Raw genomic sequence first — 16,391 nt, 5'->3', positions numbered from 1 at the left:
TATATATGTACATACATAGTTAAATATAAAATTAATTATTGAAAGAAATGTAAGAAAATACTTGTAATCACATTTCTGATCTTTCATTTTGCAATATTAAGATTTACTATTTTTGTCGACTGGATATTATAACTATTTGAAAAACTCGTTCCTGTACAAATAGCATCCTCTTTATGAATGAAACGTAATGAAGCAACTTGCATATTTAACTTTGTTGTTGACTTTACATAAATGAAATCATACAAAAAGCGTTGTAAGCATGAAAAATAATGAAGATGTGTTTTCTTGATATAGGTGAAAGATAATTAATTACAGAAACGTACATCTTATCTGGCTTTCTACATTTATGCAATTCAATATACACACAATGTAATAATATAGATTACTAAAAATTTGGATACAATCAATATCATCCTATCTTGGTCAATTTAATTATCATATTTAAATCACACAAAAAGTGATTAATTCATTCTTTCGTAATTTAGATTTAATCATAGAATTCATTTGCTTAATAAATAAAAAAACAGCAAACAACAAATTTGAATATTTTTAGAGTATAATGTAAAAATAGATAACTTTTAATATATGACAAGTTCTTCTATAAATTAAATTAAGTTTACTTATATATTATTTAAAAAATATAGATACAAGTTAAATATATATTGTTAATTTTATAAATAATTTTATAAATAATTTAAAAATTACTTGAATTTTTCAAAATGTACTTATATTAATCAGATTCGTAAATTTTATTCGTTTATTTGTAATTAATTAAATCTAATGTATGTATAGTGTTTTCTTTGAAATAATCAACAAATATAAACGATATATTTTAAAATAAGACAATCGGAATATTATATTCTTACTGATAATATTGATGTTATTGATATTAAAATGATACTTATATAACAAGATAATTCCGATAATTTTGTTGAAATGTCATATTAAAATACTAATTGCACCATCGTTTAATTAATTAACCAAATTTGCTAAATATTATTTCGAAATTTCCTATTTTTTAAAACATAATGCAATTTGTAAATGTGAAATTGAGATTAGATATTCATTCATAAAACATTTTTTTCTCTCTTGACTGATTTCTAGAACAAATTGTTTACTATTTAATTGTAGGTATATATTTTGAAACACTTTGCTCTTATAGTACCGTCGTTATGATTAAAGTTAATACAATTTGCAAAGACATATAGACACGCAGTTGCGTTATTACTGTTATTATAATCGCGACATGACTTCGGCCGCTTTACCATGCATACCTACAAAAGCGTGGACAGTTCACCCGTTCGTCTGGAACTTTAACAACGCATGCAATCATTAAACTCCAACTACGCTCAAGCGGATTTACTGTCTACCGCAAGTAACATACGTGACGCATAAGCATACAGGTGTTTTGTACAATTGGTAGAAGGACAATATAATGTGGTCCGAAGTTATGTATATAATTCGAAGCATCGGACAGTTCCGCACGGAACCTACAGCTGTACATTAATGTACGATAATGTGTTCTGCGATTATGCGTCTCGCAAAATTCTCTACTCACTGTTTGGCGACACTTGGAGATTGCCGTTTCCGCCGGTCATAGCTGCCAGAGTGACAAGATTCTGCATACTCATTGGCGATACACCCGCATTTGCTGCAACATAATATATCAGAACTTATTGTAGAAATCCTTAATTCTTTAGATTTATTATGATGAGAATATAGCGTACTATTTAATAATTTGAAAAAAGAACTTAAATCAAATTTTGTCTAATTTGAAATAATTTAACAGCACATAAAACAGTTTTAATTTTTCTAATGGAATTTTTTTTGGCAATAAAAAACCAAATTTGGCTTAATTTGAAATAATTTAAGAGCACATAAAACAATTTTAATTCTTCTAGTGGATTTTTTGGCAATTAAAAACATTAATATTAATATGTTAAGTACAAGCGTCTTAAATATTTATTTTATTTTATTCATATTTTAAGTTCTCTCTTCATGTATATTGATTGTAAATTATACGTCATTCTATGTGTTTAGTTTGTATACACATGAACTCATTGCGTGCGACACTGAAATGTCATCAAATGACCGTACGTTCAACAGCAATAACTAATAAATACATGTGTTACAGTAAAGTTAATGATAGATTCGCTTTGAGGTATGTATATCATCAACCTGGCATCTTTCCCGATCCCATTAAACGAAGAATTTTTATTTTTATTATTGCCATGGTAAACTGGTGCAGAACGTTTCGTTATAACTTTCGAAAAGATATGACCCATGGGACACGATCATACGCGGTGGAAGTTGGAGAATATAAGCGTGAAATAATATAATTTATTCTGACACTGATATGACTGGCGCGAGTAATTTTAGTGAAGAAACGGATAAAGTTCCATTTTGCTAGCCCAAGCGAATCGATCATATTCTATGATATTTTACATCGAAATTTGATGGTGCGCAATCGAAATATTTTTGAGTAAAAATAAATTATCTCCCAAGAGGAAATTATATATAATTATATATTTAAATTTATCCGTGCTCAAGATTTACATTTTTAACTTGTTCATGAAAATAGGTTTTCTATAAGTATCGGAACATTATAGAGTAGGGTCAAAAGGTGACGCGATGAAGTTAAACTTATATATTGAAAGGGATAAGTTTAAAGATTGCACACGTCAGTCATACTAATATTAGAAATGTGAAAGAATTGACGTAATGTGTGATATATAAATGTAAATTGTAATGTGCATTAATGATTAGATACAGTCGTTAATGCATTTACATTTATATATCACACATTATCTTATCTTAATTTAACTTATCTAAACTAAAAATACTTTTAAGAGTATTATAAGAATATAATCGAAAATCACTTTTATTAATCATAAAAATCCATATTTGTGCAAAAAAATATATAAATAAGAAATGTCAGTAATACACATAAAAAGAACAAAATAAAAAATGTTATCAACTTTCTTAAATATCATAATATAATATTTCAGAATTTTCTTGCAATCTTAAAATAAAAAAGTAAAAGAACATGTAAATCTGTCATTACATAAGTACTCACATAAACTAGCGCAAAACAATAGAGATTATAACTATTTATCAATTTCAATATATATACGTACATACATTAACATTCACCTATAATTCAATAAAAGTTTTTAATGATCGTTGGAATAACATTAATAGGATGGATAATAATTTCAATAATTTATGTTTTGAACATCATTATGTTGAAAATATTTAATCTCGTTTCAAGAGAGATTGGATTTCTACTAATCTTATTTAAAACTAATCTTATCAACGAAAATTGGAAATCAAATAAGCGCAAATAAGCGTAAATAAAAAATTAATAATCGACACTAACCATACTCACTAGCAGTGTTGCTCAGAGACGCGAGAGTGGCTAAACTTTGCAAATTCGCAGGGTTGATTTCTGCTGGACTAGGTACAGCGGAGGGTGCTGCGTGCGCAGGTGTTGCCGCACCAAGGCCAAGGTGTTGTTGTAACAGTAACTGATGTTGTACATTCGACAGTGCATTAGCCGCCCCCGCGTTCGCAGCGACCGGAGTCGCGGCACTCGTCGTCGCCTGCAACTGTTGCAGAAGCTGCAACGATGCAGGCGCCAAAGTATGTGCATCGTTCTATGAGTACAAATGTGAATAATAATCATTAATCACAGTCGCTGTAGTATCTCAGTAAATTCATCGTATCTATTTCAAAATTTTTGTAAATTATTTGAGAATATTCCATTTTAAACTACCCATTTTAAATTTCTACCATAAAAGTCATTAAATTATTTAAATATAATTAGTACACAAAACTTTTATTTCTAGAATTTAAATATCATTAAACTTTTAATCAAGCTTTTTATAAAATTTCTACTAAGAAAGAATTGACCGCAAATTTGCCAAAGGATACGCTTGTAGAGCTTTATGCAAATCTCATGAAACGTTCAATAGAAACAAAGCTTTGGTGTAGCCACTATACGTGTTCGAAGAATACAGATCATATTCCTCAAAAAAACGTCTGAGTTCTTTTTTTAAATATATTTTGCATAACAAAATTGAGATTGCTATGTAAAAAGTCACAAAGGATAGATAATGCATACGAATGTAAGGCGCTCAAACGATAGTGCCTCGTGAAGAGTTCTCGTTCTCGATGCAAATGGAATCTTTGATATCAGCCAAAGAGCTTTTATTATAAAATATTAAGTATACGTACGGCTAGGTAATGCGGTGTGATGTTGACTCCCGCGATATTCCAGAGATTCGACTGAAGTTGCTGCATCCTCTTCTGGTCCTTTTCCTTTTGTGTATCGGCGAATTTTACGACTAATGGCGACGAACAGCCCTGAAAATTGCACAATACGTTAATGCTGCATAAACAATATATAAAATATAAGAAATATAAACAACGTTGAGTCACAATTAAGATTTTGACAAAATAAAAATTATGAACAAAAAAATATAACGTATGCACACAGTAACAAATATTTAAACTATATAGAATTATTTAATAGACTGTCATTGTTTTAAAAACGTTTTTCATTGAATAATCTAAACCAATGATCTATACAAAAATTTCTATAAAAAATTTTTGTGTTATTATTCTTATGTTTATATATTATTTTCTTGTGTTATTATCAATTCAATCTTAAAAGAATTAGAAAATCCATAAAAATAAATCTTGCTGTGTGTCATAATAGCAATTAAATATTTCAAATATGTTCAATAATATAATCGATAAAATGATTGCGATTTGAATGAAAATAAATAAATAATTATTTTTCTCATTTAATTTTTGTTAAAACTCTAAGAAATATTCAATCTCACTGTATTAATATCTCTCACTGTATTAATATTTTAGTGATAATGCCTTGTTTTCTGTCAATCCAAATTCTTGAACAAGCTTTTGCTATAATTTGACATTCCTTTCGTTAGTTTAGAACATAAGCCGTATTTCGTACCGAGCATCGTTTTACACCTGAATTCGGCGTATATTATTGGTTCAAGTCCAAGTTCAACATTGGCGTGAGAACGAGATTTGCCGGCGATCGAGTACTACATTGGTGGAAAGAGAAACTCATTCGATGGTACGCGAGACGATATACACACGAATCGCGAGGTCGATGCACTATGTACAATGCGTCTGCAATTGGAGACGTGAAATCGGCGTGCCGGTTGTGCCGGTAGTGACGAATGAGCAAGTTCGAAGAACCTGCAGCCGGAAATATTCGTGATATTAAAGTGGAATTGCCTTCGTGCCCGCATGTCTTGGCACACTCGCGTTTACCATCGAAATAGTACATTGCAAAGGCGTATCGTCGCTAAATATATCTCGTGAAGTGATTAATGAAGTTGTTAAGTATTTAAATGAGTATTTCTTATATTAATGAAACAAACTTATATATTTAATAACTGAATATCGCAAGGACGCATTAAAGGAAATCTTGATATTAATATCTTGATATTAATTAAAATATTTGATATTATATAAACAGATGAACTGAAAACTTTATCTTTCACTTTAAAATAAAAAAAAAATGTTATTATGTATCAATAATAGCGCAAAAATATTCACAGAAAAAAAATTGTTAACATATTTATGTGAAAAATTAATTAAATAATATAATCAAATATAATATTTAAGAAAGTATCAATTATACCTAGAGAAAATATTTATAAATTTTTGAGAAATCGTAAATCAATATAAAATTCATTGTTTCCTTGTCAAAATTTTTATAGAGATTACAGCAAAAGGGGCGGGATAGAATATTCTTCTTAACATATAATTTAATTGTTATATTTTTAACATATAAATAGATAATACCGCAATATAACATTGACAATCGATTTTTACGATTTTCAAGCGATGTTCTAAGGAGATTCGATAATTTATATCCAATTCTCTTTCTCGTTCTCTCTCTCTCTCTCTCTCTCTCTCTCTCTCTCTCTAGCGTTTGCGAAAGCTCAGATAGTTGTAGTAGTAGTAGAATGGAGCAATGAAAGAAGGAGGGAGAATAGAAAAGCTTGGCGAGCTTTGAATCGCCAAGGTGTCGACCAGTTCAGTCGTCTTTACTCTCTCGGTTTTAGTTACTCCGAGTTAAATCGGTATATTTCACTAAGGTGACTAGGCGGATTGTAAATGCACACATGGATGTTTCGTCGAGTGACAATGGCATCTAGCCAATACATCCGACGACTCGGTTGAATTGCCATGAAAAGAAACGATCTACGAAGACTTTGTATGCGACCCGCTTTGTGTCGTCATCTGCCCCCCAGTTTTCCCGACACTGTTTTCTCCGCTTAAAAGATTGGAGTCCTCACGACCCAGTTCTTTCTTGCAACATAAATATGAGAGCAGTCCTCATTGCATGTCCTCATTGGATTGCTCATTATTTTCACAAGCAACTTTTCAAAGAAATTTTCATTATTATTTTTTAGTTAATTGTAGAAAATGTCGATGCAAAAAAGTCAATGGTGGAAGAATAAAAGATGAAATTATCATTAAATGATAGATTAATAAACGGTATGCGACTGAAGAAATAAATAAAAAGAAGTAAATAAAACCTGTCACATTCTTACAAAAGCTGCATCATCCCTGTACGAAAAGTTGCCACTGCATTCTCAACTTATTATAAGAGATAGAATATTAGATGACGTTATTGCGATTATTAATCAAGATGTTATAGTAAAGCTGTTAAAGTTGTAGTAAACTATCTAATAATTTGAACACTAGTTAGTATGCTTTACGTGCAAAACTTAGAAATTTCTGACATCAAGAATTTCAATTCTTTGATATATATAGATTAAATTACATTAATTATATAAAATCCATAACTTTTATTCATCAAAATTAGGAATAGTAATTAATTACAAAATTAATAATTCCAATCATTTTAAGATTAATAACTAGGATCAAATTTTTATTTAATTTTCAAGTATAGGGTTGTATCTAAAAATATTATATAAAATGTCTTCTTCGTTTATAATTATACTCACCTCCATTGTCTGAGAATGATGCAGAGCTTTGATGGCATTGATTGCATACTGCTTACTAGCGAAGGTAACGAAGGCACAGGCTTTACTTTTCCCGGTGCTGTCCCTCAGCACCGAGCATTCCTCGATCATTCCGTAAGCACTAAACATGTTCCTAACATCGTTTTCTGTGAATTTTTTTGATAGCATCCCAACAAACAGTTTGCGCTCTGTAATGATAAAACATAATTTCCATTAGCAATTGTTTGCAGTATCGCGTCATCATAGAATCATCATAAAAAGTGAACAGACGTATTTCGTTAGTAATATATACGATCTTAATAATTTAATAATAGCACCCGGAAGATGATTGTCTTAAAGATAATATGTGATTATTCATCCTTGATGTGATTGTACTTAATTAGTTAGTGAGAAAATGTCTGGCTGAGTAATCGAATGATTAACATAGCTATAGTCAATTGTCATTAACAGAACATATACTATTACAGAATACTATTACTGGAGAATTACGTAGTAGATAAATTAAGTGCATTACTCAATTTTTTGCGCTTCTTATAATTAGATAGTTCACTTAACTGATATTTTTCTATAGTTACATATGTGTGTGTGTGTGTGTGTGTGTGTGTGTGTGTGTGTGTGTGTGTGTGTGTGTGTGTGTGTGTGTGTGTGTGTGTGTGTGTGTGTGTGTGTACACTTAAATTATCGAAGATAATTCAAAGATCTTTCTTCTTTCTATTTTTTATGTTTATCATGACTATAATAATCAGGATCATTATTGATTATTTCACAAGTAGTATCAGCACTTTATATGTGCCATTATGGTAATAGAGTTTGCATAACATCAAAAGAATTAGAATATTAAACATGAAAAAAATTCTTTTACCAAGCGTTACGTAAAACTAACTATTTTTCTATTCTTTATACCAAGTTCTGGTTATCTAAATTTGTTAGCGAACTCATTAAAACTTTTATAAATGACATTCTTGACCAATTATTATCATTCGTGACATATTCTATGTCATGAATGAAGGAAGAATTAATATTCTGCAGATTAAAGGTTAACAATTATCATCTAATATTCTCGGCTGCGAGTATCACTATCGATTAATTGAAAAAAAAAAACGAGTGTTTTATTCGATATAACATTCTTAAACTTTAACTCACGTCATCTCGAGTCGAGGTCACAAGTGACATCATGATTTCCCATCTCGCCCACCATTTAATAAGCGTTTACGGATAATGCGGACAGTGGCTAGCTATGGGTCATTTGACGATGGTACAGACCACTAGAAGAGGCGACTTAATCAATATTTGTTTAGGACCGAGAGAAAAGCTTCACCTAGAGAAAAGCCGCTTATGTAAATTCGGCATCGCGGGGGATAGGCTAGGCAAAATACTCGAATATATCTCTCGAGTCTATCTTCGCTTCTCTTATCCCTTCTCTCATCACGTGTATTCAATTCTCGGTGTTAATGCACCGCTTATTCTGCGAGAATGGTGTACATTAAAAAAATCGAAATAACAAAATTTTGCGTTGAAATTACGACATATTATACACAATTTAAGTTTTTTTTTTTTATTTTTATTTTAAACTCGGGCGATGCAGGATACAATTTTTTTTATCTTTATTAAAAAGTTTGATACTCAAAACTATGAATTAATGAAGTTGTATGCTTTAATTAATAATTTTATATATATAATACATATGTATACATATATCCGAATAAATTTTAGGAATCAATATTTGCCCAGTAATTATAAAATCCATATGATAATAACATTTCGTTTTGTGCAATCTATTAGCATATGTGAATTTTTTTGTTACAAAGATTAAACCTGACTTTATATTATCATTCCTGAGTATTCACTTTTGCATAAATGCTGCGTGTATTAGATATGCAACAGTAACTCTCATCATATTAATTAATATTTCAGTGCCCTAATAATGTGGACTAATGTATTAATATTAATATCGAACTATGCAAATTCGCCGGCCAACAAGAGGGCTAAACATGACGAGTATTAATATGTGAAAATTGTGGCTCCCTGTCAAATGTTGCTATCCAATTCGCGCGATATCAAAGGAATTCGATGCTGTGTTTCAAGCTATGCGTAGCCATACTAGAGCGAATTGAAATCGAGAATACATCGATTTATAGTGTGTGGAATGTATCCATAGAAGTTGATATCAAATTCACGGTACAATTGCGTATGATCGTGTTTCCGGAAATCACCAATACGCTTTATGTGCAAATAATTACGGTCCATAATGCTGACAAATAATGCCATGACTACATTTTGTAATGCTTATTGTACAATGAAATATAAGAGATATTAATAATATAAAATATACTGCTTTGAAATTCGTTATTACATTTAAACAATATAATAAGAATAACAATTTATTTTTATAATAAAGACTTGTACTAATAAATTATACGATAATATAAAATATATTGCCTTATGAAATTCATTATTACATTTAAATAATGATAATATTATTAGTTTAATATATTTTTTTAACAAACTTTTTTAACAAAGTTTTTTAACAAACTTTTTCATTAATAAAAGTTATAACGTTATAACTTTATATGCCAATTATTTCCCGATCATTTTTATGGTATTTTATAGAAGTGATGTTGACACGGCAAATACCAGTTTTCAAGCAACTGTAAATTCTAAAACAAAGCCTTTTGCTTAAAAAATTTAATTCCTACATCAATTCAATCTATCCGGATAAAAATTTCCTGTGACAATTATCCTCTTTGCTGTTTAACGAGACGTATTTAAGAGGTTGTGTCTAACCGAAACGTCCGAAAAGTAACAAAAAAAATATACTGAGACCAGGATATCAAGATTTGGTATCCAGAGGTTGTCCGTGCCGCGGGCAAGAACAGAAAGGATGAGAAGAGCACTGAATATATCGGTCCAGACTACGGCAAACTCGTCTGCAGTTAACGATTTAATTAATTTCGCAGCCCCTAGCGACCGGATACCCGCGGTTGCCAACGACGGATCGGATTTCCCGCGGAAATCGAATGAAAATTTTAAGCCCTTTCCCTTCGCGGGGGAAATACGGTGTAAAAAGGCAACCAGTTAGGGAGGAGAGGGAAACGGAAGACAAATTCTCCTCTCTTCCTCACCCCTCCTGCGTTCCAGCGAAACTGCGGCTTTCGCGGAATGTTTATTAAATACCGAAGGTGCTGGTTTATGCCCTCCCTTTTTCCTTCTAAACGGACCGAAATTTTTCGCCCATTGCTACCACAGGATTGAATATTATCAGTATGCGAAAGTCAGCGTAACGAATATTTCGAAGTTGATCAAAGGTGGAGTCGTGATCAAATACGAAATAAAGAGGCAACCTGAACCGCTGCAGCTATCTTGGTATAATCAATTTAATTCATATATAAAAATAATATGTGTGAAAGATTTTGATTTTGAAAAACTTATACAATTTATTGATCAAGTAAATTATAGGAGAAAATTTTTAACAATTAGTAAAGACAAATAAGAAAAAAACAAAAAACGAAAAAAAAATATTTATAAAGTTAATTAACTTGTTAAAATTAAGATAGAATCAATTAATTCCGTCATTCATAATTTCGTATTTCTAAATATTAATAAGTCAATTTTCGGATAAAAACATGAAATAGCCGTAAATTTGGATTTTTATTTTTCACAGTCAATTGCAATAGAATTCGTTTTAAAAATGTATCAGTAATTTTAGAATTCTTAAAGCCAGAATCTTATTAATTATATCGAAATTTTGAAAAGAGTGCTAATTTCATAAGAATTCTACACACACACACACACACACACACACACACACACACACACACACACACACACACACACACACACACACACACACACACACACACACACATATGCGAAATATCTGTATAATATAACTATAACGATATATAGCTAATCCTATGTCGTCAGGATACTGTTGAGCTTATTGTAATCACATTTAAGGCTATTAACGTGGGAATAAAATAAGATATGAAGCCACTGGTCTCTGTAACTGCATTTGTAATGTAATTCACGTGCAAACTAGATACTAGACGCAACGTCGGATCATGCAGGCGGATATGAGATGCAGATCGCGCCTGCTGGAATGTTTGCATCGCACGAATATTCCGTTACGATGTCTGCAGCACGTCGTCGCGGAATACGTGCATCAAAGTATTGCGCATAGTCTATCGATCGAGCTTTATAAGATCTGCATAATAAACGAACATAATAATATTATAGAAGTCATTATAAATTACAAGTACCATGCAGCTTTTCATGCTGGCACAAAATGGTTTGCACAATTGTTCGATTATTAGTTAGAATTTTCGAAAGATATGATATATATGTAATTTAAACACGTTTTTATGTAAAAAGTAACACAGAGAGAATACAAACTAACTAGTAATATTATATCAATGTTACAATTTCCTATTTAACTATGTAATTATTATGTACAATATGTATTATATTACATTTACATTGTTGAGTGAGAAGTTATAATATTAATGTAATTACTATTAGTTTGTTTCCCACAGAAACTAATGCACTATTCAATTTTCAGTTCTAAATTCATCTTACGTAAAATGTTCATAAAATTTAAAATAACTGAATAAATTTTGTATATTTATACCATTTGTGTGTGTGTACAAGTAATCTTACAAGTTGAATAAAATGCAACAAATTTATGTACGATAAGAATATCAGATATAGATTATATTAAATTTTATCGTTATTAAAGTCAGCATCGGAGAATTATTGCTAATATAATGTTGCTTTTACTAGCTTCACTGATAAAAAGCCATTTATTTACATTCCGTATAATTAGTCAGTGTTAATGATAACTTACTCGCATCCGCGAGGAAGCGTTTATTCGATACAAACAGGTGTCTGACTTCCACAAACGAAATGCTTGTGGCCAACCAATGGCCAATGCGGTCACTTGTGTTCGATTCGATCTCCTTCTATGCATCTCACGGGCCCATTCACAACTTGTGCAATTAAATCGCAGCCTGCGAAACGTGATAAGTTTTCCAACGAATTTCCGAGCTAGGCATTTCAAATCGATCGTCGTGCTCCGATATGCAACCAGCAACCTTCCACGCCATTCCTTACTCGATTTCGCGGCACAATGCGCCGAAGTGCGAGACGTTGCGAATGAACCAACATTCTTACAGGCCGGAAAAAAAGACCAATGCGAGATTAGGATCATGCATGCAAATGGAGGGAGCATTAGAATTTCGCGTTGGAAGACGTTTCGAAATGCAGCAGAAGAATGAGTTGTTGCATACGTATCGTGCCGAAAGCGCAATGCTCTTTAATTTTCATTAGAGTTAATTTTTAAGACTAAAGCTTTTTCTGTCGAAGCTCCTGAGTTATCCGAGTTACATCCGAATGGAACTTCAAAATTAAAAATGCTGCAAAAATGACAATGAAGTCGTCAAATAATCTTTAACTGTGTCCAAGGAATATTACTTTCAATTTTAGAAAAAAATTGCATAATCAAATATGATTTAATCGTATCTGATAAAACTATCTGTTGTATAGATAGAATATATTAAAAACTTAACCATATAATTTCCAAGATCGAAACTCGAATAAAAAATCGATAAATGAATTTTTTGTTTTTTAATTATTTTAAAATTATTTTAAAATTATAAATAGTTTATATTAGCTAACTAAAAAAAATCAAAATATATAAGATAAATTTAAAATCACTGAAAATATAAAATGTACACATCAGGATATATCTTTAAGAAATTCTCATTATCTCGGGTAGCCGATTTAAATTTGGAATATTCACTTTAAAGCTTGCTGGAATATCTGCAAAACGTATCTCGAGATTATCTCTTATGGTGACTTTTTACGGCTATACCTAAAGCTATTCAGAGGAAGAGAAAGTTTGCAAAACGTGAGTTTTAATTAAAAACATTTTTCTCGAATAGCGTAATCGGTTGCTTTTCTATGAATACTGATTATTAATAATCATTAAACCTGGCTTCTTGCCACTAAGGAAGATTAGATTTGTCTCATTGCTAGTTTCGTATTCACTGTGTAGTGCATAACCTCGCCAGGAATATTCTCGCCCTCTTAGCGATACAGCTTTTAGGCCACGTGTTTCTTTCAAGAAATGAGAATTGATAGCGTTAATTCACTTACAGATCCACATATGCCAGACGCATGAACTGCTTTCTATCCGTAGAATAAGCTACGGATTAGCTCTCTATGAAGCATTTGTGAAGTTATGAAGATAACTATCTGTAGAGGAAAAAGAATTTTATAAAAACATGATTTAAAATTTTTTAAATAGAATTAAAAAAAACAAGATCTATGTATTAAAATGAATTAAAATACTGATAAATTATGATCAGAACGCCTAAAAATAAATTATTAAATCGGGAATTGAAAGAAATTCACACATCTTGAAGCCAATCTGGCAACCGATGTGTCGACAGGTGTATCCACCTCGCGTTTGATCACAATTATGCGGTCATTAGTATGTCGCAGACGAAGTTCCCAGGAAATGACGTCAGAGATAGGTAGCGATTTATAGACAGCTTGGAATTCCGATTAGCAAACACTTTGATGATTGCAAGAGTAAAGCTGTAAATACGCTTTACGATATACGGAATTACAAAGGAGACAATTGTTCTGTTTTATGGAGTGACATTTATGGACAGTAGTCATAATGCAGTGATGCAAACTTGCGGTCCAATGAAAATACAAACCAATCCTGTCACAGTGATTAATACATAGACAGTGATAAACGAGTCAGTTAGAGAAGGCACCTGCGAACGAAACTGTCTTAGCATATGCATAGTGTAGCCTGTATAACTGTCCTCATTCTCGTTTAAATTATTTGCTGGGAAACCAGAGTATTATTTTTCATTTCAACCATGCGTAACATAATTTGCAATATTATATTAAAGTTCAGCATTTTATTCCACAGCACATTTACTATCATACGAGTATATTCAATTTTCTACTTACAATTAGAAAATAACACATATTTCTTATAAAACACATTTCTATTAAGAATAACACGATACATCTGTTTTAACAATTTAATTTTTAAATAAACGAATCATTTTCTATTACGAAAATATATTCATTCATTAATATCATTGTAAACAAACGTATGCGAATATAAAAGGTTAGTAACTACTACTAACAATAAGTAGTTCTATTCAAGAAATTTTTATAAACAATCAAGCAAAATTAATTTTGTCAGAATGAATTTTATGAAACTTTGAAAGAGCCGAATTCCCATTCTGAATCCTCTACCAGAGACTAACATACATTTCATGGAAACCCTTGTCACCCTCATGACCACCAAATATCTTCCTCGCGATCGCACAACCGCCGGTGAGAACAAATGACGCCATAAATCGTGGATCGCGACTGCGAGAACCAAGTATCATCGTTAAGGACGTATACGAAGGATACGAATGATGCCTCATACACGTCGGAATAGTAGATGAAGTTCACCAGTACCGCATTTATCCCTAGCAGACTACGAAGACCTATAAGCGGGTACATTAATTGGGCATTTGTATGGGATCCGGTGTCTTATGTTGCTTCCGGTTAGTTCCTGTAGTCAAAGCCATTGTGTTATCCTTGTCTTCTTGCACGTCCTTTCACCGGAAAAGACTCCCTCTTTTCGACGTATAATTCGTTCTGCTTACCGCTTCTTCAAAGTTACCTTCTTTGTTCTTCTTTGTAAAAATGTTCGCTTTTTTTATTAAACAAGAGAAAATTTCTCTATACATATATTATACATATTTTTTTATAGAAATAATCTTTGTTAAAATAATTTAAAATGTTGTCATTTAAAATAGAATTTAAAACGAAATTTTCTTAATTATAAATTTAAAATGTTTAGATTACGTTGTATATTATTATATTATTCTAAATGTTTTAAATTTGCTTAATTTATTATATTATAATTATTTATTTAAATTATTATAAAATCATCTTATTATCACACAAATTACGTTTAAGTTACGTTATTTATAAATCATGCTTATTTTAAATTTTGCATATTATAATATTTGATAACATTACATCATTAGTATTTTACTTTGTCTTCCAAGAATATACCTCTGCTCATAAAATCATCAGCGCATACATATTTGCTCGTTTCTTTTTATCTGACGAAACTCCGAAACGTTCTTTGCATACGAAATCGTCTACTTTCAAAGGTTTCAACAAAGATGATTTCTCGAATACCGAAATAATTTTTTGTGGTTTACTTTTCTTTACCGCTATTCATGACATTACAATTACGTATGTTGGTCTTGTTTTAGATATCACTCTCTTATTTTAAAAAACACAATTAAAAATAATTAAGTTTCATAGAAAAGAGGAAAATCTGTTTTCCAATTTGATAGAAAGTTATTGACTAATCAAATAATATCGACAAAAAGGAATATATTCTTAACATGATCAATTATTATTTTTGTCATTTTGATTTTACAATTTGTAAGAAGCGTCTCTTTTTGAGTTGTAACAATTTTAATAATTATTTATAAAACTAAATTAGTTCAATTTTTTTGAAGATTAATAGAATAATATATATTTAATTAATTTATAATAATATTCGAATATCATGTTTTTGAATGGTGTCACTTTTGAAGTGAAGATTGATATCTTGATCTTTTCTCTTTCTTCATTATCTTTTTATCAAACTAAAAATATTACCTAAATTTCTAAAATCAATGCATAATTAGTTTCGATTAATCATATTAAAGCGAAAATACATGAAAGTCTTTTGAAAATAATAGATATATAAACGTATTTTATAAATCTGTGACATAATTACAGAAATTCTTGCTTTTGATGCAAATACTATCCTCTATGAACATAATTTTCTCATTACAAACTTAATTTTCTTGTTACTAACTTAATTTACATAAATTTGATTTTCGCAAACTCATAAATTTAATTTTGTTGATATAAATATCATTTATTCGATATGAATAATAATACAAGTTTAATATTATTACTGAAATCAACTTACATTTATGATAAGTTTAATCGGATCTTTTCTATCAATAGTTGACATTATATAAAAAAAAATATATCGCTGGAGTTTTTAAAGAGAATGGAATTACAATCTCAATATCTTAGCAAGGATTTACTAATGATTAATATTTACGACATTATTCGATCTCTATAATAACAGCATCGATTATTTATGGTTACAAAAATCTAATTACACATTGACGTTTATTCCAATCTTACACAAACAAACCTTAGAAAAATGTATTTATTTTAGGGACCTTTATTTGAATTTTATTTGAATTCTTTCCATAAGATAACTTCTAATAATGTGCATTTAATACAAATAAAATTTACAAATTT

General features: G+C 30.4%; 1 protein-coding gene across 10 annotated transcripts in view; it reads right to left on the bottom strand.

Annotated features, from left to right (window-relative positions):
- Window positions 1-16,391, bottom strand: part of LOC108693946 (CUGBP Elav-like family member 2) — a 560,873-nt gene that overhangs the window by 11,705 nt on the left and 532,777 nt on the right. For all 10 annotated transcript variants that reach the window (XR_001932057.1, XM_018203179.1, XM_018203173.1 and 7 more), the window contains 4 exons: window positions 7,017-7,222; window positions 4,237-4,365; window positions 3,380-3,656; window positions 1,559-1,651 (listed from right to left, as the gene is read on the bottom strand). Coding sequence is in view for 9 of the 10 variants with exons in the window: in XM_018203179.1 (XP_018058668.1) it covers window positions 1,559-1,651; window positions 3,380-3,656; window positions 4,237-4,365; window positions 7,017-7,222 (705 nt within the window). In the remaining variant the exon portion in view is untranslated. The remainder of the gene's footprint in view (window positions 1-1,558; window positions 1,652-3,379; window positions 3,657-4,236; window positions 4,366-7,016; window positions 7,223-16,391) is intronic.

This window comes from Atta colombica, unplaced genomic scaffold (genome assembly GCF_001594045.1).
Source record: "Atta colombica isolate Treedump-2 unplaced genomic scaffold, Acol1.0 scaffold111, whole genome shotgun sequence".
In the NCBI taxonomy this organism is placed as follows: domain Eukaryota; kingdom Metazoa; phylum Arthropoda; class Insecta; order Hymenoptera; family Formicidae; genus Atta; species Atta colombica.
The sequence above is the reverse complement of the archived record's forward strand: the minus strand, read 5'-3'. Positions and strand labels throughout refer to the sequence as shown.